The sequence below is a fragment of the Knufia obscura genome, assembly GCF_036327395.1.
Source record: "Knufia obscura strain CCFEE 5817 isolate CBS 148926 chromosome Unknown scaffold_3, whole genome shotgun sequence".
Taxonomy (NCBI): Eukaryota; Fungi; Ascomycota; class Eurotiomycetes; order Chaetothyriales; family Trichomeriaceae; genus Knufia; species Knufia obscura.
Genome location: NW_027042689.1, coordinates 1,081,504 through 1,102,511, shown reverse-complemented (window position 1 = coordinate 1,102,511; position 21,008 = coordinate 1,081,504). Strand labels below are relative to the sequence as shown.

The 21,008-nt window shown below is 49.9% G+C and overlaps 6 protein-coding genes across 6 annotated transcripts; 3 read left to right on the top strand and 3 right to left on the bottom strand.

Moving 5' to 3' along the window:
* Positions 1-576: 576 nt before the first annotated feature.
* On the top strand, positions 577-2,815 carry PMZ80_003474 (uncharacterized protein; the record flags this gene model as incomplete). Its single annotated transcript, XM_064871903.1, has 4 exons — positions 577-752; positions 797-1,087; positions 1,131-1,604; positions 1,651-2,815. The coding sequence occupies 4 exons, from the start codon at positions 577-579 to the stop codon at positions 2,813-2,815; spliced, it is 2,106 nt and encodes a 701-aa protein (XP_064732283.1).
* Positions 2,816-3,655: 840 nt separating this feature from the next.
* PMZ80_003473 (uncharacterized protein) lies at positions 3,656-5,653 on the bottom strand (the record flags this gene model as incomplete). Its single annotated transcript, XM_064871902.1, has 5 exons — positions 3,656-3,749; positions 3,801-3,821; positions 3,878-4,044; positions 4,111-4,720; positions 4,908-5,653. 5 exons carry the CDS (start codon positions 5,651-5,653, stop codon positions 3,656-3,658), a joined length of 1,638 nt encoding a protein of 545 aa, XP_064732282.1.
* A 2,078-nt stretch (positions 5,654-7,731) lies between these two features.
* Positions 7,732-8,895, bottom strand: PMZ80_003472 (uncharacterized protein; the record flags this gene model as incomplete). Its single annotated transcript, XM_064871901.1, has 1 exon — positions 7,732-8,895. The coding sequence occupies one exon, from the start codon at positions 8,893-8,895 to the stop codon at positions 7,732-7,734; it is 1,164 nt and encodes a 387-aa protein (XP_064732281.1).
* Positions 8,896-9,570: 675 nt separating this feature from the next.
* On the top strand, positions 9,571-12,403 carry MCM2 (MCM DNA helicase complex subunit; the record flags this gene model as incomplete). The annotated part of the gene is made up of 4 exons (XM_064871900.1): positions 9,571-9,575; positions 9,629-9,741; positions 9,794-12,045; positions 12,098-12,403. The coding sequence occupies 4 exons, from the start codon at positions 9,571-9,573 to the stop codon at positions 12,401-12,403; spliced, it is 2,676 nt and encodes an 891-aa protein (XP_064732280.1).
* Positions 12,404-14,747: 2,344 nt separating this feature from the next.
* On the top strand, positions 14,748-16,219 carry PMZ80_003470 (uncharacterized protein; the record flags this gene model as incomplete). The annotated part of the gene is made up of 3 exons (XM_064871899.1): positions 14,748-14,793; positions 14,843-15,121; positions 15,213-16,219. 3 exons carry the CDS (start codon positions 14,748-14,750, stop codon positions 16,217-16,219), a joined length of 1,332 nt encoding a protein of 443 aa, XP_064732279.1.
* Positions 16,220-17,421: 1,202 nt separating this feature from the next.
* Positions 17,422-20,775, bottom strand: PMZ80_003469 (uncharacterized protein; the record flags this gene model as incomplete). Its single annotated transcript, XM_064871898.1, has 1 exon — positions 17,422-20,775. The coding sequence occupies one exon, from the start codon at positions 20,773-20,775 to the stop codon at positions 17,422-17,424; it is 3,354 nt and encodes a 1,117-aa protein (XP_064732278.1).
* Between the last annotated feature and the right edge of the window lie 233 nt (positions 20,776-21,008).

Below are 21,008 nucleotides of genomic sequence, written 5' to 3'. Positions count from 1 at the left end.
GTTTGAAAGGGTCATCCTTATGCCAGTTCAAGTGGTGAAACATCAGTACCAACGAGTTGACCGAAGTGAATGCGACAATCAGCAATGGTGTCGACGCGCGACTCTGCTATTCAGCCCCTTTACAACAACCATATGGCCTGGGTGGACTGCACGGACGGGTAGAAACTTATTTATGTTCGACGTTCCTGCAATACTTTATGAGAGATCGGCGGCTTGTCCCTTGACGCTGTAGCTTTCTTGTTCACTGCCATATCGGGGCAGTTGTGGGAAGCCTTGACGCAGGAGCCCTGGCTGAATAATGAAACGTTAATGCCTGTCGAGGTATTTGGTGGGTCTCCGGGCACACTTAGCAGCGACCTTGCAAGGATGACGCCAACGACAGACCGCAGCAAGCACTCTTGGCGCGGTCCCGAGCAGAGTGAAACGCCCTTAAAGCCTTCTATATCTGGGCCCTGGCTCTCTATACCTCACATGAAGTATTAGAAATACTGAGACTCAACCGGCAATCACAAAACGTTCTGCTGCCGGACTAAGCATTGTTTGATTCAGGTGTCACCGCGACCATTGACTTCGAACATGAGCACTCCGGCCAGCAATCGGTCTACAGGTCGCGCCAAGTCATGCGTGGTGTGCAGACAATTCAAGCTCGCCTGCGACGCGCGCAAAACGGCTCCAGACCCCTGCTCAAGATGCGTTAGCAAAGGTCTGAAGTGTAGATTCGATCCGAACTTCAAGAGGATATCTACCAGAAAGTGCGTTGGTATGGCGTTTTCTGAACCTCAGCTGACTAGCCCAGAATTGCTCAGGAGGTAGCGGACGAGCTCCACACGCTGCGAGCGGCGCAACACGGCGATAGTTCGAGTCAATCGCCAAACACACCACATTATCAATTGACCATTGGCGGTCAGAGTCCGGCGCCTCTCAACGTGGGCCGCTTGTCGGTGTCGTCGCATAGCTCCTTCGAAGGGCTGTACAATGACCCGACCCAACCTCGATGGCTTGAACTCGCTGAGGACGAATTTGTGAACGACCAGAGCTTACATGGTGTCTCTGTGAGTTCAAGCAGGATTCTGAAGCTGTTCTTCCAGTACGTGTAATAGTCGTGCACACGTCCTCGCTAACGACCATAGCTTTGAACGATACTATTATCCACATACACGATTTCTACAGCAAGTTAAGTCGATCAATGAGCTGTCTACAAAAAGCCCTTTCCTCTTCTGGACCATCCTGCTCTTGGCTGCCGAACGCTATCACAGTCACACTGAACATCAAGAAGGATTTGATCATCTATATGAGCAGTTGTCAGCCGTCCACGAGCTTCTCATTGCTGAGGTCCTTCGCATAGCCATTCAGAAGCTCGATGTCATCCACGCATTGATTCTGTTGTGTATGTGGCCTGTCCCAAAACTTCGCCATGCATATGATCCAAGCTGGAACTACATTGGACTGGCGATCCAGGCTGCGTCATCTCTGGATTGTCACAATCCCGTTGCGAAGCACGATGTGATAGCGCATTATCGAGGACCGATGGACACGGCACCGGTTGATATGGAGCCTTCGACCCAAGCAATGACCTGGTTGCATTGCTTTGAAACGAGTGCTAGGTATGCCGTGCTAATCCGAGAGCCGAATAGCACTGATTTGTCTTAGACTGAGCGCGTATCATGGTTTGCCGCCACCGATTGCTTCCCCACAATTCGTCAAATCTCTGAAGAGAGCGAATCAGCTGGCCAAGGATGTGCTCACTAACGAGGACCGTGCACAGGTCAAGTTGCTGGACGTCCTGTGCTCGGCTCAGATACATCTTGACGACATCGAAGACTGGCATGCGCATTTTTCACTGACACAGACCTTCGAGACCCAGCTCGATGCCATAAGAATAGAATTCCAACAAAGCTGGTCCTGGAACCTTGAGACACAATGGCAGTGGGTGAAATTCAATATTCTTGGCACGACCTTGACGCAGGAACTGCCTCGCGACGATGAACAGATGTCTAAAGCCTTCTTGTATAGGCAGATTGTGTTAGAGAAATGCATGAAGGCTGCGGCATCATACATCACAACTATGACTGACCTCAGCAATCAGTCGATTGCAGGACAACGGTATGTCAGCGGGATATTGACGTTCTATCCCAAGCATTACTTCACCTCGCTCCTGGCTGCAGCGGCGTATTTGTTCAGGTATTTGATTGCCTTTGAAGGGGCGACGCAGACACAACAGACCCTCGCAGTTACGCGGATCACTGAAGCGCACAAGATCTTGCAATCGTTTCCAGATCACCGAGATGCTGTAAGGGGTTGTGTCAACATCGAGACGTTTGTGAATGCTGTTCGGAATCCTTCTGCAGGTGGCGTACCGGCATCCGAGCTTGTTTACAAGGACAGGCTTGGTGCCTCTGTGCTGAAAGACGCACTTTTCCGAGCCGCTCAGCAACGGAACCGGGATCCCCTGGATGGCTCAAGTCCGCCTGTCGCCGAATGGAATACGATGACCGATGACAGTGGGCACCGCCTGCCTCTTGCGCCGGAGCAGAAGATGGCTAGTTCAGAATCACAGCTGTGGAACAACAAGACCACCACTTCTATGACCACTCACCCAATGGACGCTGCCATGGACATGCCGATCGATATGACAGCTATGGGGATCTGGGATTCCTACTCAAACGATTTCGGTGTCCTCAGTGAGCCTTGGCTTGGTGAGGATGCGGAGTTTGCAGCAATCAGTATGCCTCAGCAGCAGGTGCAGATGATGTACCCTGCTGTGTCAGGGGGTTATAATTCGGCGGCGTTTTCAGGGACTAGTTTTCGTGGCTAAATCTACGATTGGCCATGGCATAGCCACACTATTTTGAGGCACAAACAAAACGGCCTCGATTCAGCGGCTGAGGGCACAGTAGAGCGACATCCGATTGGGGTCTTCGGGTCAATTCCCTCTGATACGGACACGTTCCAGCCTCGAGGCCTGCCAATCAAGAATGGCAGTGTCCTGCAAGGTCTCCATTTGATTTCGCTGTTCACGACGCCGTCGTTGAGGTGCCTAGCACGACAATCAAGACTCAGAAATGACAAAGGGCGAGACATGTCATCATATCTTGTCCTCACGTTATCAATCACTGCTTTGGCTCAACATGAAGGATCGCCCTGACGAGTACGAACAACACTGGAGGTACGCGAGCCTACCCATCTGTACGTCGATGGCCTCAGTGAAATGAGGCATTTGCTCTTGCTAATCGGGACTCACCCGTCAACCGCGAGAGCCTCAGAAGACTAGGGCTTCATAAAACGTGGCATGGGGCACGTTTCGATGAATCTGGCTCATTGCGGGATCCAACAAGACCGATACCAGAAGCGGAATTATAACACTTCCACCAACAATGTCTGGGAGGTTCCTGTCCAGCGTGTTGATCCCAGCAACACAACAAGAAGTACTGGTGACGATTGCACTCAACGAAAGGTCAACTATTGCGTGTGGCTGGTCGATCGTTTCAAACACGAGACCCTATACAGGTTCGGTCAGAATGACAATGACAACGGAAGCCGTCCTGACCCCAAAGCTTGTGCAAGTAATGATTTGCCGGCTTTCGGCTGACCTGATAATAAATCGGCCGTTAATTCCTGGCGCAGGCTTGCTATCCTTTCTCCTTCTTGTCGATGTTCACTTATCATTTGGACCAACAGCATATTTGCTCCTCGCGCGCACCTTGTCGCCATACATGTAGAGTACATACGGAACCGGCAGAACCACAATACTTATACATGCAAGAACCGTCAAGGTATAATGGGTACCCAGATTGTGGTACATCGGCACCCCAACCACGGTCCTGCGAAGAGTTAGTCTCCTTTCGGTTCATTTCCTCAGATTTCAATATCAACTTACATCCCACCAGCAGCAAGATACCTTACCAGGGCCACAAACGTCAACGCCGATGCAGCATATGTCTGATAACTGTCGATGATATACATGTAGGCGGACATGAAAATAGACACTATGCCAAAACCCACCACCGCCGATGCAACTAGCGGGGACCAGATCGATATCGATGCCTGTAAGTTCCTCATTAGCCAACAACACCACGAAAGCCCCGTAGGAAGGAGACAGGCCAAACTCACATGATCCGTCCAGCCCATCCAAAACAACCCAATCGGAATCAACGGTGCCCCAATCATACTGAAAATAATCCTCGTCTCCTGGTTTAGCATATTCCCCGTCCCGTCATCGCCATCCCTCTCAAGCTGTTTATTCGTAATCCTCACTACCAACGGCACAGTAACCATACTCAACAGAATACCAACCAACAACCCCAAGAAACAAAGATTGCTCAAGCCCTGATTGATGCCATAGGTCATCATGAATATCTCGGTATACCCATCCAGAAACGTGAACAGCACGATGTAGACCACCGTCAGATACAACGTGTACAACAACACAATCGGCTCCAGCGCAAGGATAAACGGCCTGCTAAAATTCGTCTTGAGGACCTTCGACAGACTATGGCCGTCTGCCTCGGCCGCAGTCTTGAAGCGGTCATCGCCCGTCACCTTCCTCAAATGTCTCGCCTTGTACAGCAAGAGTTGTGGCGCGAGCGTCTCTCGCTTCGCGAGCAGAATCAGCGCGATGACCAGCCCATCCGCAATAAGCATGACCCACTCCGCCCACCGCCAGCTGAGAACGTGGGTGACACCGATATACGAAGAGATCACAGGACCAAGTACAGGCCCACTATAATGAATACGTTAGCGAATCTGTGACAGCGAGATAGGCATCGGGAGGGGTTCCGGACAAACAGCTCCCAGACAATCGTGTCGAACGCGTTATGCAATACGCCTCAGACACCAATGTCTCAGCTTCGGCCTACAGTACCGCTCGCTCGATCCGCAACAAAATCAATCAGGAGAACTCAACTCACCCAAACCCCACAATCGCAAACAACGGAAACGCCCAAGTCTTCTCCCTCGCATTCCAAATATCGCTCATACTCCCCCCCGCAACCGTAAGCGGCGCACTCCCACACAACCCCGCCAAAAACCGAAACGCAATCTGCGCCCCAATATTCGGCGCCAGCGCCGCCCCCACAAGCCAACACCCGAAGATAACCAGTGTGCCCAGGTAAACCGGGTACCGCCCCACCATCTCCGAGGCTGGACTCGCGAGTAAAGCGCCGAGTCCGAAGCCAATGAGGTAGATCGCTGTGCCGCCGAGTGCTTCTGTTACTTCGGATACGTTGAGGTCCATCGCTGCTTGGGGCGCGATGCCGCTGTCGATGCTGCTTGCGGCGGTGACGACGAAGGCGATTGCGATTAGGATTGTGACTGTGCGGAGGCGGGAGGGGGTGGACCAGTTGCGGGGGTTTTGGGGGTCGGTTGGGGACTCCCAGGAGACGAGGTAGTATTTTTGGGAGGGGTTCTGGGGGTCGGGTTGGAGGGTTATGCCAGGGAGGGAGGCGTGGGGGTAGGATTTGGAGTCTTGCGCTGTGTCGTCGTCGCTGGATTTGTCGTTGTTGTTGGGAGAGGCATCTTGTTCGGCTTGGGTTGTTGCGCCGCTGAGGTTGCGAGGAGGGGTGGACGTGTTCTGTGCCTTCTCTTGGTCGTGGAACTCGTCTAGTTGTTGTTTTACGCGCTTGCAGAGGGCGCGGTACTGGATGTAGAACGCCATGTTGCGCTGGTGTTACTGGACACGACGACGGAAGGCGTAGGAGTTGAGAGCGCAAAAAACGGAGAGAGCATGACTGGGATCATCACAACCAGGCAATTCAAGTGCAAGATAGCCTACCTACCGTACTCAAGCCATACTCGAAAGCAGGCGTCATCGGATTCATATTCTGCACTGGGACGCCGAGCTTACCGGTGCTGACGTGCACAGGAGATGCTCCATTCTTTCGCAATTTTTACAATCGGTGTTAAAAGAAATTGCAAAAAAAGTGTTCGAAACATAATAAACAGTCAACGTCACGATTTTCGAGGCTGATGAGAAAGCCGCCGAGCCGCATGCCAAGCCGGAATCTGCAACTGTATTTCATGCTTAAAAGGGTGCTAGCCCCTGCGCTGTGCAAACTGGACAGGTTCTAGCTTCCTTAGCGCGAAAAGTTTGACGGCTTATAAATAGCTATTAAATATTACTATAAACCTAAAACTTAGTATAAGGGTACTTTATTAGTATATCTACGATATCATATAGTTTTAAGATATAGTATCAAGTATATAGCTTTATAATACTTTTTAAAGTTACTTAAAAGTGCTTAGCCTATTAGGTTTTAAGATTTAGAGTTTCTAATTAAGGAAGTATCCTACTAAGCTAAGAATATATATATAAGTTCTTTTAGCTTATAATATAAAGTATATAATCTTTAAAGTAAGATATAGTATATATTCGTTATATATATAGCTTAGTAAGTTTCTCGTTCTAAAGGCTATATCAAGGTGAAAGTGTGGAACGTGCATGATTGTCTATCTAACCATGGCGAAGCCATGGTTCTATAGAAATCCTGGGGTGGCCGTGCAAACGTGGCAAACATGGCTCAGCCATGGTTGCGCCACATATTGTGGCTTCGCCACAACAGGCTAATTAGATAACGAGTTTTATATATACTAAACTTAATAATACTAAAGTTTTAACTACTATATACTTAATATATACTATATAAAAGCTTTCTATAGAATCTAAGCTTTATACTACTATTTAAGAGAAAGTTAATACTTAAATCTTATACCTTATAATATACTACTTTAAACTCTTTTTTAAAGCTAAGTTTAGAATATGTATAAATATAACTTATTAGATATATAATTATAGAGTAGATAAGTATATAACTAAAGTCATATGAAAGTAGGTTTAGTATTAGTAAAGATATATTAAGTTAAAACTAAAAGTACTTATATTTAAGCTTTAGCTTAATAAAAGTAGCTTTTATTAATAAACTAGTGGTTTCTAAATATATCTTTTATTTTTACTTAATAATATATACCTTTCTAAGTAGTATATATAGATTTTAAGCTATATACCTAATAACTTACTATAATTTATTCTTATAAAAAAGTGCTTCTCTCTCTAGTAATTTATTCTTTGATTTTATGAATAAAGCTATTAACTATTCTTAAATAAGTATATATTCTCTTAACTATATATATTAAAGATATATATACTTTAAGTTATATATATCTTAATACTCTAAGTACTAACGTATTTATAAATTTCTAGTAAAACTTTAGTTATTTAATAATAAGGGAAATATATATTAGATAAGCCTTAAACTTATAGATATAGCTTATTATAGTATAATAAGTAGTATATATTAGTAGGGGCTTAGTATATACTCTTATTAGATTCTAATATTAAATTAAAATTTCTTTATAAAAAGGCGAGTTTTAGCGCCTTATTACGCTATATACAATAAGGAAAATATAAATCTTAGATACTATACTTTCTAAATACTATATAAACTACCTACTCTAGGAGTTTCATCTTATATACTTACTTATAGCAAAAGTTATAGGTAGTCGAATAAGCACTTTTTTGGTAGGGCGGCCCGTCCAGTTTGCACAGCGCAGGGTAGAAATGAATGGCCGAATGGCCAATTCCTTAATATCAGTAGGTCAGCCGAATGACGAGCAATTCATCAGCTGCACAGGCTTGATAGGCACATATTAGACAGAGTCGGCTGCCAGTGTATTATATCATTCTTATACAAACATTGGCAAGCTACCACGTTGACGTAACAATTAGTCCGAGTAGCCTCAATATCCGCTCTGTTCCCTACGACTATCCCCATCCTCACCATCACCCGCGACAGGCTTCCCACTCGCCTCCTTCATAGCCTCCTGATCACCTCTTAACTTCTCAAAGTACCCCTTGATATCATCAGCGCTCACAGCTTCACCACTCTCCGCATACGGCTTCAAGAACTCCTTGACTTTATCCTTGAGATGGTTATATACCATCACCCCCTCAATCGCCTTGACTCGATCCATAGTACTCAATGCCGCCTCGCCACGCTCGAGGATACTGCCTGTGCCGACACTTCTGGTGCCGGAACCACCGCCAGCCTGAGATTGTTCGGAAGCTGAGATCGAAGGTTCGTATTCGTCCTCCTCTTCTTGTAGTTGTGGGTGTGGGATTAGATTCGGGAAGCATTGCGGGCAATGGCAGAATTTGTCTCTGAAGTCGTCTTTGGCTAGGATTGAGATTACGCCTGTTGGTACGGGAGGTAGATCGTCGTGTTTGTGTTTGGCTTGGATGGTGTTTGAAGGGAGACCTGTAGCTGCGCCGGCTGGGTTGTCTTGTGCGTCGGGTGTGGTTGTGTCCTCAGCCAGCAGGGTTGTGGTGTTGCTTTCTCCCAGTAGTGCTTCCGGCTTCTCCTCTTTCATGCGCTTTGATGGACTGCTCGGTCGGTCTAGCTCTTCATTGGATGCCTTCCTCTTCAGACTCAGCGCGGACTGCGGGGCGCCGTTTGATTGAGGTTTTCCCTTGTATATCGGTGGTAGAAAGCCATCCGTGCCCGCATATTGCTTGATCCACGGATTCGACTCGGCACATTTGTAGCAGATGAGGGCGCTGAAATCATCGTCGTCCGGGAACCCTTCAGGCACAGGGTGTTCAGGCTCGAGGTCCTCTTGACCCTCGACCTTCTTCTCCGTGCGTTGCGTCGCCAGACCTTTCGAGAGCCAATCTCTAGGTAGACCCATCAGACATTCTGGATGCCACCAGTCTTCACCACAACCACCTGCTTCTACCGAGCCCAGACCAATACATTGGTACATGGTGCCCTTCTCGCTGTCCGGGTCATATTCCTCAGCACAACCGCAGAACTTATTCTGGAAGTTGTGGTTGTAGATGTTATCTTTTCCAGGCTCCTGCGATGCTACACCTTTCCTGCCAGTCGCTGGATCCGATCGGAGCATACATGGCTGTGTTGAAGGCATGCGCGTGGTACCACAGTCACATACGAAGTGGCGTCTCTTGAAGAGCTCAACTAGGTTGTGATCGCCATGACATGATATCGAGCAGCCGTAGCAGATGCCGGCTGGTGTATGTACTTGGGCGGCTGAGGCTGGAGGAGGGCTACATGTGAGGCATGCAAAGACGCTCTGGCGTAATGGACCTTGGATGTAGGTGCATTTATCGAATTTATATGGAAGGATTTCTTTGGCGTCGGCTTCGAGGGCGAGTTGTTCGTCGATATACCTGTGCTTATGAGTTTACAGTTGAGTGTTCATAATACTGCGACTTACTGCAAGGCAGTCTGCGAGTTCTGTGTAGTAGCGTTGGCATTAGTCGCAATCGCGTCTTCGGGTATAGGTTCCATCGTTGCGACTGTGATGAGATCAGTTTTCAGCGACGACCACAAGGTGATGGCTCAGAGCAATGATATATCGCGTCGAGTCTGTACTCGCGACGATGATGTAGCCGGCGTTAAGGAACCTCGGTGTTAATGCAAGCGCTTAGTTCCAATGCGTCCTTGACGCGATTTTCGTGTTTCGTGTTTGAGATTAGCCCGCGTCCCCTCCTTATCGTCGACCTTCACTTTGTCGCAAGCACAAAGCACGAATGAGAGCGGCATCTTTGACTACAGTAAAATGAGGTGAGCACCGTTAGTCTCGTTTAAATGCTATCCGAACGCTAACAGATCAACAGCTCACCCCTCCGACCAAGCATGTCTGCAGCAAATCGAGGCTCAAATCCTCAATCGAGGAGGAAGCGAGCAAGAGACGAGGATGAAGATATGCTATCTTCGTCACCGCCAGCTGGTGAGTGCGCATTGCCGTAAATTCATGTTAATATTGTACTTATCCTTCCCAGGCATTCCGTCCTCCCCTCCATTATCAGCAGCCAACGAAAACGACGAGCTGGATGATGACGACGAAATTCGTGCTGAGGACGATTTGATACAAGACATCGATGATGTAGATGAGATGGCTGAAGATGAGGACGGCATCGACCTCTTCGGCGACAACTTTATGCGAGATGAGCGCGAACGAGGGGGTCAACAGGATACCTATCAGGGGCGCATGATAGACGATGAGGGGGATTTTGACGACCTTGATCTCGCTGAGCGAAGACAGCTTGAAGCACGTCTGAACAAGCGAGACCGCGAGCTTGCGAGAAGGAGACGTATGCCAGCAGCTTTCATGCCTGATGACGACGAGGACCTTGGAGTCGACCTGACCAGACAACCACGACGCCGGAGACATGCATACGACGAAGACCAGGACGAAATGGACATGGACGACAACATCATGGACGAAGAGCTGACTCTCGAATCGCTAGGAGATGTCAAGGCCTCCAGCATTGCCGAGTGGGTCGCTGTTCCATCAGTTGCAAGGACCATAATTCGTGAGTTCAAATCATTCCTGACAGAGTACATCGACGACAAAGGCACCTCAGTTTACGGAACCAGAATTCGGACACTCGGAGAGGTCAATTCTGAGTCTCTTGAGGTTTCTTACGACCACCTGGCTTCGACCAAAGCCATCATCGCATGGTTTCTAGCAAATGCTCCCACAGAAGTCCTCAAGCTTTTTGATCGAGCTGCCTTCGAGGTTGTACGCCTGCACTACCCCAACTACGAGCAGATCCATCCAGAAATCCATGTCAGAATCTCAGAAATGCCCGTGCACTACACTCTACGACAGCTAAGACAAACACATCTGAACTGCCTAGTACGTGTCTCTGGAGTCGTCACCCGAAGAACGGGCGTCTTCCCTCAGCTGCAGATGGTCAAATTCACCTGCACAAAATGCGACACCATCCTCGGTCCCTACGCCCAAGAGTCAACATCAGCAGAAGTAAAACTAACCTTCTGCCCTAACTGCCAAAAGCGAGGCCCATTCATCCTCAACGCCGAAAACACTGTCTATAGAAACTACCAAAAACTCACCCTCCAAGAATCCCCAGGTACCGTGCCTGCCGGCCGTCTTCCACGCCACCGCGAAGTCGTCCTCCTAGCAGACCTGATCGACAGCGCCAAACCCGGCGAAGAAATTGAAGTCACAGCCATCTACCGGAACAACTACTCCGGTCAACTCAACAACAAAAATGGCTTCCCCGTCTTCGCAACAATGCTCGAAGCAAACCACGTAATCAAAACCCACGACCAACTTGCCGGCTTCCGGCTGACCGAAGAGGATGAGCGCCAAATCCGCGCCCTCTCGAAAGACCCTCAAATTATTGAGAAGATTATCGACTCGATGGCTCCCTCAATCTACGGTCATCGTGACATCAAAACCGCTGTCGCCCTATCCCTCTTCGGTGGTGTTGCAAAAGAAGCTCAAGGCAAGCACAAAATCCGTGGTGACATCAACGTGCTCCTCCTCGGTGACCCCGGAACCGCCAAATCACAAGTCCTCAAGTATGTCGAGAAAACAGCCCACCGCGCTGTCTTCGCAACTGGTCAAGGCGCCTCAGCGGTTGGTCTGACAGCCTCAGTCCGCCGCGACCCCCTAACACAAGAATGGACTCTCGAAGGCGGGGCTCTCGTGCTCGCAGATCAAGGGACCTGCCTCATCGATGAGTTCGACAAGATGAATGACCAGGATAGAACATCTATCCACGAGGCAATGGAACAGCAGACGATCTCCATCTCCAAGGCAGGCATCGTGACTACGCTCCAGGCGCGTTGTGCGATCGTGGCAGCAGCTAACCCCATCGGCGGCCGCTACAACGGAACCCTTCCATTCAGCCAGAACGTGGAACTTACAGAACCGATCCTCTCGAGATTCGATATCCTGGTTGTTGTCCGTGATACGGTGGATCCAAGTGAAGATGAGCGCTTAGCGAATTTCGTGGTGAACAGTCATGGACGTGCTCATCCGGCTCGACTTAGTGTTGAAAACGGCGACACGGCAGCGATGGAAGTGGAGGATACAGATGAGATCAATAATGGCGAGCCGAAGCAGGAAGGGGCTATCCCGCAGGAGTTACTGAGGAAGTATATCATGTATGCACGTGATCGATGTCGCCCGAAACTGTATCAGATTGATCAGGATAAGGTTGCGAGGTTGTTTGCTGATATGAGACGAGAGTCATTGGCGACAGGCGCGTATCCGATTACTGTGAGTCTCCTGGTTTCTCCCTTGGTTCAACAACATGCTAATTCGTGGTCAGGTCCGTCATCTTGAAGCAATCATGCGCATAGCGGAGTCTTTCTGCAAGATGCGCCTGTCAGACTTCTGCAGTAATCAGGACATTGATCGTGCGATAGCAGTGACAGTTGACTCTTTCGTGGGCAGCCAAAAGGTCAGTGCGAAGAAGGCGCTTGCAAGGGCGTTCGCAAAGTACACGTTGAGAAGGCCCGAGAGGGCGAAACCGGCCAATGGTGTTGCGGGTGGTGCTGGGGGATCAAGAGCAAGGAATGCGCTGGACGCTGCTGCTGCTAGGGGCGGAGCGAGGGCTGTTGCTGCGAGGGGTTAGGGTGTGGGAGATGTGAGATGACATGACGAGTGATGATGATGATGATGATATGTGGAAGCAGCAGAAAGCACGGGAATTTCTGCGACTGTATAAGTTGGATGTACCATGGGCTTGTCGTCAGACGGATATGATGCTTGGACAATGAATTGGGTAGGACGCAGATCACGGCAAGGCAGGCGTTGTGTTCTGTGACTGTTCAGTATTCGATGATATCCAGGTAGCTATTAGGCAGCTGGTGGATCCTTTTCAGCAAAATGCCACTGCTTCGGATAACGTGAAGACAGCTGTTGGTGCTGCTCTCTCATTTTTCACTTGCGGACATGGTAACGGGACGTCAGCGGGTAACGTTTAAACCTCACCTAACAGATTTATGTTCATCTGGAATAAGGACCGAGATGAAGGCAGGTTCGGTCCTAATTAACAAGTGGTCCGAGACTTCTTTCCGCTCAAGGAGCCTTATGACGGTGATGTCCACAAAAGCTGGGAACGAATACGCGCTCCTTCCGCGCATCAATAAGCTTCACGCCCTTTGATCATCACGCCTGCCTTCATGATATATTTCAGCGATACTATCATGCTAGACATCTTTCCTCGTCAATAAAAAATCTTTTCGTCTGGCCCAGAGGTTCATCTTCGACTGGTAGTGTCTACTGCCAGCATTTTGCGCAGCTGCTATGGTGAACCAACATGTTTAATATTCCTGTCTTTCCTAAGCTTAACATCACCATTAGCGATGACCTCGAACTGAATGGTATTCCGTTTTCTCAACTAACATAAGATTCCCTCTATTCAAGCTGTGACTTGATCTGAGTAGCCTGACTCTGCAACGATACGGAGTACGCATGACACGCGACCATGTTCAAACGCGAAGTGGTCTTGGCTGCCAATTGCTGCTTGGTATCATGATCTTGAACCGAGGTCATCCCCATGTTATCTGGTGCACTGCTGCCAACTACCATGCGAGCAGGCGAATGTACTAATGTTATTAGAACGGGTTGCCACTTCCATCGGCCTTTGGGCGATCATGATATGACAATGATCCATCCACCAGCATCTCACCTCGATACAACTACTCTTCATAAAATCAAGCTATCAAAGAAGTCGGAGCAACCGTGTCGAATTATTTCAGCCCACGCATTGAGACCGTAGAGGACGGCCAAAATCGAGATACCAATAGGAAGTCACAACGGCCGACCAGCTTACTATCCCCTCAATCATGCTCGGAATTGTGCTTCTCTTATCGACACTCGATCCTTCCACACGCTGCGCAGAGTACCTGGCCCATCCACGATACGCTAAGCAGTGTTCCGGGATGAAAGCAAATGGCATTGTGCATGACACCTGCCACATCGAGCAACAACGGCTTCGAAACGAGATATATGCAGCGACCACACCAACCTCTGAAAGCATTGGCACGATCCAGAACATGCATAGAATCATTGGAACGATGAATAGACAAGCTCGCAACACAAGCTAAACCAATCGAAGGCTTCCAATATTGGAAGGGAACTCTTATCTTTTGCCAAGCAACAAGACATAGGCTTGGTCCGCTTCCAACCGGTCGTGCCTTCCCATGTGGGGAAAGCTTGTGGTACTGCTTGTAACCCAAGACAAGCTCCCTGCATGATGCCATTGCATCTTATCAACCGAAGTCTCACTACGGAAAGGTCCAAGCTCTCATTACCCCCTCTCAAGGTCTATCTTCACATTGCTTCAAACTTGGACGGCTCTTGGCAATTCCTGGCTGCGACCATCATCCTGGTCGCAACTCGTCTGACATTCACGCTTGCGGTACTGAGTGCGACGTATCACGGGCGATGTGTCGTTCAGATAGTGAGGGGCGGGTCAGATTCCCTTGTAACCGAACGCAGTTCGTGCTTGGGTCGCATCTAAATCAATGCAAATCATTTAAATCGAGGTAGTGCCACTGGCTGCCAGTCTCTGCTCTTTTGGCAAACACCACCTCTTCTTTCACAATGGACGTGAAGTCGGTTTCCCCAGATATAGCCAATTATCAAGAGAGTATCCACGATGGTGAGAAGCGTGGCTCCATCACCGGCGATGTCGTCTTCATATCCGATCATGGCGCCGAGACAGAGTTGCGTCGGCTGCTTAGTACTCGACATTTGACCATGATAGCACTGGGTTCGAGTATTGGAATGGGGTTGTGGCTCGGATCTGGAACCAGTTTGACGAACGGCGGTCCTGCAGGTTGGTGTCTTTCCGTACTCACCAAACTGTCAGCAGGATCTTGACTGACACATGTTGCACAATTATAGGTATATTTCTAGGCTACTGTTTAGCAGGCAGCATGGTTTGGTGTGTTACACACTCCATTGGCGAAATGGCCGTTATGTATCCATTACCTTCTGCCTTCGTCCAGTGGGCTGGTATGTGCAACAGCCACCAAAGTTATCAACAGCTGCTGACGAACCTCAGGCAAATTCGTTGACCCTTCAATAGCCTTCGCTGTCGGTTGGGCATACTGGTTCAACTACTGCATCACAATTGCGAACGAATTGCAGGCCGCAAACACCATCATCAGTTTCTGGACGACCGCAATGCCCATTGCTGCATGGATCACCATCTGGTGGGTCGTCATTGTTCTGGTCAATATTGGTGCTGTGACAATCTTTGGCGAGATCGAAGTGGTAGCCAGTACGATCAAATTTGGCTGGATATTCGTGGTCATCATTTCTATGATCGTTATGTCAGCAGGTATGTTGCACCCCTGAGAGCAAGAGGAACCACCACTTCCACACAGACAACATCCGCTCTTCTGTATAGTAGATGCTAACCACATGAACAGGTGGCGCGGACTACAGTGCCGTTGGCTTCCGATATTGGAACCAACAACCATTCACCAACGGGTTCAAGGGCTTCCTTAGCGTCATGCCAACTTGTATCTTCGCCATGGCCGGGTCTGAGAACTCTGGTCTCGTCGCAGCTGAGACTGCGAACCCGAAAAAATCAGTGCCACGTGCCGTTGGTTCCATCTGGATACGTCTATCTCTCTTCTACCTTCTTGGTTCCCTTATGGTCACCATCAACGTCTCTCCATTCAATGAGGATCTATTCGGTGGTGAAGGCACCAATGCCTCACCCTTCGTCATCGCCTACAGAGATGCCGGCATCCCAGCCCTCGCTCACATGATGAATGCCATCATCCTCCTTTCCGTCATCTCCACCGGCACTATCAGCGGCTACGGCGGATCAAGAACCACCATGGGTCTCGCTTACCTTAACATGGCACCAAAGCAGATGAAGCGAGCCGACAAAACTGGTCGACCATGGTGGGGACTAGTCCCGACATTCATCCTTGGTGGTGGTCTAGCCTACATCAATGTCACCGAATCTGGCAAGGACGTCTTCGGTTGGTTCTCCAGCTTGACCTCCTTGTTCACCCTCTTCGGCTGGGGCATGATCTGCATGTCTCACATACGCTTCCGCTGGGCGTGGGCCGCCCAAGGCCGAGCACCTGAGGATCTCCCATGGAGGTCCTGGATATATCCATACGGAGCATGGTATGGACTCATCATGTGCATCGTCTTGATCATTGTGTCATTCTACCTTGCTGTCTGGCCGCTGGGTGCCCCAACGACTGCTGAGGGGTTCTTTGCCAACTACATCTCTCTCATTGTGGTCGTTATATGTTACCTTGGTGCCAGGATCTACTATCGTGGTCCGTGGTGGGTTGATCTCAAATCTATCGACCTCGATGCGGGAAGACGATTCTACAAGGCAGATGATCCTGAGAAACACGTTGGTGGCGCGAAGGGTGCGGCGAAGAAGGTGGTTGGTGCTATCTTCAGCTGATGGGAAATCGAGGAACGTGACACTGCACTTGGCGGTTATGGGCGCTGCTTGTTCTTGCTCATTCTTGTCGATGATTCAGTGATGTGATTGGTACAACTAGCTATCAGAATACAAGACTGCCTTCCTCTCTCGTTTCACCCCCCTCGTCCAGATCTAGAATCTCAGTTGCACTCTGCATGCCTCGATCAGACAAAACACCGGGGCATCTTCCTTTCACTTCTCTGCTCTGCGCCTTTGACCTTCAACGCAACAACCGGTGTGCAAGACCTACTCTAGGGTTATCGCACCTCCATCACGGCGATGACGATGACCTCACAGCTCCTTCCTGCCCGCCAGATCCACATCGACCCTTCGTTGCTTCCTCAACTTGGCTCCTTCCCATCTAGTACCATTGTCCGAGTCGTGCCTTCCTCGCCATGCCATTTTGTCAGGGACACTGTCGTTCCACGCTAGCACCATCATAGCTCCATCGTGCCTGCGCAATATCCAGGTTCAACAGGTAAATTGACTTGTCTCGTGTGTTAACGTCCTGCAGCTGCTCAATCAACCAACCACCCCTCAACATCGGACGCCGTCCTTGCTCAACGCGACGTCTACCCGCCAGCCACAGGGTAGTAGACTAGCAGCTCTCAATCTTGACCTTCCTTCGAATTCGTGGGACGTTACACTACAGTATCTTGCGATCCCGTGGACTTGGGCGTATGTCAACCGTTGGCGTACGACGTAGTACAGTACTTAAGTATGTGCTGATGCTGAGGACCTATAAGCCTGTTCTGCTCTGCGCTGCCTTCGTAGACGTTTGAAGCAACGACATCTCTCAGATGCCCTTTCCGGTGCGATGTAGTACAGTGTAGTTAGTACAGTGTAAACAGCCAGTCTATCCCTACTTGACGGAGTACTGTGATTCACCCTATGCCACCATCAGTACATCCTGGATGGACCCACCGTAGCTGCCTTTCACATCGCAGCCGCGAATGGAATTGTAATACGACGTATCTGGCGCGTGAAGTGCGCGTTCAAGTCAAGGCCTCATCAACGATCAGAGGCTTCGATGACTACTCAAACAATGGACGCCATGTAGCAGATGGCAGGCGATGATTCGATGTTGAGGCAAATTGTAAATTGATAGATACAGCACTAGGCTCCAAATACAGCTGAGGACTCGCGCGTCACTTCTTACGCGTTAAGTAGCTTACAACCCGCTAAGACCTCACCTTCACAGTATCCAACACCTTATCCGCCTCCACCGCACTCTTAAACCCCCACCTCGGCGTCTTCCTCTTCCGTCCCTTCCGATCACCATACTGCTCGTCGAACTTCTTGATTTCCCTTAGACTACTCATATCCTCACTGATACTCGCGCTGATCTCCTCGAGCGCTTTATCAAAGTGCGGTTGCGTGAGGACCCGTTTCTCAGGGTATGTGTATTGTTCTTCGGAGTCCGGGTTCTCTTGTCGATATTTCTTAGCCGCTTCGTTTTCTTCGCGGACGGCATTGAGGGCTGCGGCGACGGCGACGTTCTTCAGATCGGAGCCGGAGTAGAATGGTGTTTTCTTGGCGAGGTTGGACATGTTGACGTTTTCGTCGACGACTTCGTGGCGGAGATGGATTTGTAGGATCTCGAGGCGGTCTTGTTCGGTGGGGAGATCGACGAGGAGACGTCGTGGGAGACGTCGGAGGACTGCGTCGTCGAGATCCATGGGGCGGTTGGTGGCTACCATGATGAAGGCGCTGCCGGCGTCGTTGGACATTCCGTCCCATTCTTTGAGGAACTGGTTTAGGAGTTCTCGGTGGGATACGCGGCGGCCTTGGGCTGAGCGAGCACTGAACATTGCATCTGCTTCGTCGAGAAAGACGACGCAGGGTGAGAGCTTCTTGGCGAGGCTGAAGAGGGCTTGGACGTTTTTCTCGCCTTCGCCGACGTACATGTCGTTTAGGTCGGCGGCGGAGACTTCGAGCATTGTTGCGCCGGATTCTTTCGCTACGGCTTTTGCTGCGAGTGTTTTGCCGGTACCTGGTGGGCCATATAGGAGGAGGCCCGGTATGCGGTCTGACTTTAGGACACCGTATTTGAAGGCTTCCGGGCGTTGGAGGGAGAGCGTCGTGAGGGTTTGTAAGGCTTCTACCGTTTCTGCGGGGATGTGGATGTCGCTGAATGTGGTCGATATCTTCTTCGGCTCAATGACGCCACTGAGTAACTTCTTCTCGTGTCTTGTTGCTTTCGAGCGTAAGGAACGCATACGTTTGTTCTCGGGCTTTTCGGACTCCTTGAAGTCTTCTTTCACTATATCCGGTTGTGTTCTTCTTGCCCATGCAACTTTTGATTCGTCTGATTGTGTTAGTGTTTCGACGGCATCTGAGATGGGCGTCTGTGAAAGATCATTGCCTGCGATCATGGCTGCGACGCGCTGGACATGGATGAAGGGCCAGTAAATATCACCGAGGGCATTGAAGTCTGCTTCGCCGAGCTCGGCGGAATAGTCCTTGTGCCAGAAGCCTTCTTCCAGACCTTTCAAGAGCACACCGCGGGACTTGAGGACGTTGTAGAGATGGCGGACGTTGACGTCTCGGATCTTCTTTTCGCGGTCGCGTAGCAAAGCTAGCTCGGCCTCTCGGTTGGGGAAGACTGGTGTAAGAACTATGCTGCTTGACGCACCGTACGACCTATGTTCTTGTTCGTCTAGGATGGCGCGAGGATTATTTGAAGTAGAGAAGTCACGCATTGAGTCTGTGCCGATAACAATAATGCGCTGGCCGTGCCGTGACCGCTTGTCTGCTGCTGCAATTAATTCGCCCATAAAGCCTTCGGCTAAACTGTGACTTTGCAATGCACGATAGTTCGGCAGGTGAAGCACCATAGGTGGTGAAGCTGCTGGTTCATCGCCATTCTCGGTAGACATCTGGTTCAGGGCCGCCTTTTGCACATCCGCGCTCGTGGATAGAATAGACTCAATGAGATGGCCCCACAGACCAGGACCTTGCCTCAAGTCCGTGTTGATCACATTGTTACCACCACCAAGCAGCCTTCTGAAAGGCGAGCCAGGTCCTGAGAGTCCCCGCGTAAGCTCACCAAACATGTTCTTTGACATGCCTCCACTGGGGAACGCGACCATAGAATGGACTGGTATATCGATAGAACCCCTCGGGCCAGGCTGATCTTCGTCCTCACCCTCGTCGTCTTCTTCTTCCTCCTCCCTAGCAAAGAAAGAATCCTGGTAGATGTTAGCAGGACCGAAGATGTCTTTGTAGACTTTGAAACTGAGCCTGCCGCCCTTCTCGGCCACCTCTGGCGCAACATCGGCTGCAGCCATGAGCTCGGAGATGTCTTGTATGTCTAGCCGCACACGATTTGCGCCAACAGTCTTGCACAGATCCAAGACCAAAGTATCGAGCAGTGAATCAGTGTCTTTGGCGCCGTGCAATATGGTGAGATGGTTTACCGAGAAGGGACTCCCCCAGTCTTTCTGGGAACCATCAATAGGCTGTTGTAGACGACCTTTGAAGGTATGCAGTAACTCCTGGTATTGTGCACTCTCAATGAAGTAGCGGTCGCCGTCGAGCGATACGTGACCCTTGCTGTGGTGACCCTGCTCTATCGAAGGCGGTATAGCAGAGTCGCCGCCAACGCTGGGTTGATCCCCACCTATGCCATAGGCTTGTTCTCTTGGTTCAGACTTGGTTTCAACTGCACCATCATTGGGTTGCTTCTGGGCCTGGACTTGGTCCAGACTTGCAGTGATGGGTACATAAGTGCCATCGGCTAGTTGGCGCACTGCAACCACACCCAGGGCGCGGGTCGGTTCTGGCAGCGGAGATGAAATATTGTTGTTGATAAACCATGCCGGGACCTTGTCTTTCTCTGTAGCTGCTACCTTGTTGTCCCGGGCTCTTTTCCTTCTATTCCTGTATGAGCCACGGTATTGCGTGTCATCTTGTACGTCAGATCGCTGACTTGCTCCTGCATCTTCGAGATGCGCCTCCTTCGCTGCTTCTATGCTGCCCGTCGCGGACTTGGTATGCCGTAGTATCGGGGAATCTGCTTTTATGGGGTATAGTTGCGTGAGTTTATCTGAATCCTCAGTATACAGGTACGGCTCGAAAGAGCCTAATTCGCGGTGTATGAATCCATGCGTGCCTGGTACGTCCTCTGCCCTTTCCACAATCTTGTATCCTGGAGGAATCTCGCCTTTCGCAATGCACTCTTCTATCAATTTCTCCTCCGCCTGAGCCTTGATCACATCAGAACCGGAAAGCTCGAAGACTGGGTGTGATCCGTGGATTCTTCCATCGCGAGACCCTGCTGGCTGATTTGATGGACTTCCGGCAATGTTTTTGAGTAGATCTTGGACATGAGTCAACAGCGATCCGATACCCTGGTCGCCCGATTTCCCATTGTTCGGCGGCTTCCCTTGATCGCTCCCAGAAGACTGTTCCTGTAACCGGACGTAGCTGGAGAAGGAGCGGACAACTCGATGCGTATATGCCGATGGTGGAGGTCGTATTGATCGTAGGATCCGGTGAGCACCTCGGAGCTCCGGTCGCAGACTTTGATACATTCGAAGAATTCGAATGTTGGCAAGATGCCTGTGGCAGAGAGTGAAAGAGTATGCGATCGCTATTTCTTGAAATTGTTCACGTTGCGGACTCCCTCTGACGAGGCTCGTATTACATAAGGCGGCTCCACTCAGACCCGTGAGGCGACTTCCTTGTTGGCCAAACATTTCTTCGTGACTCCCTCCTTCGTATAACCATTGTCGGTAACATCGCAAATGTCTCGAAATATTCAATA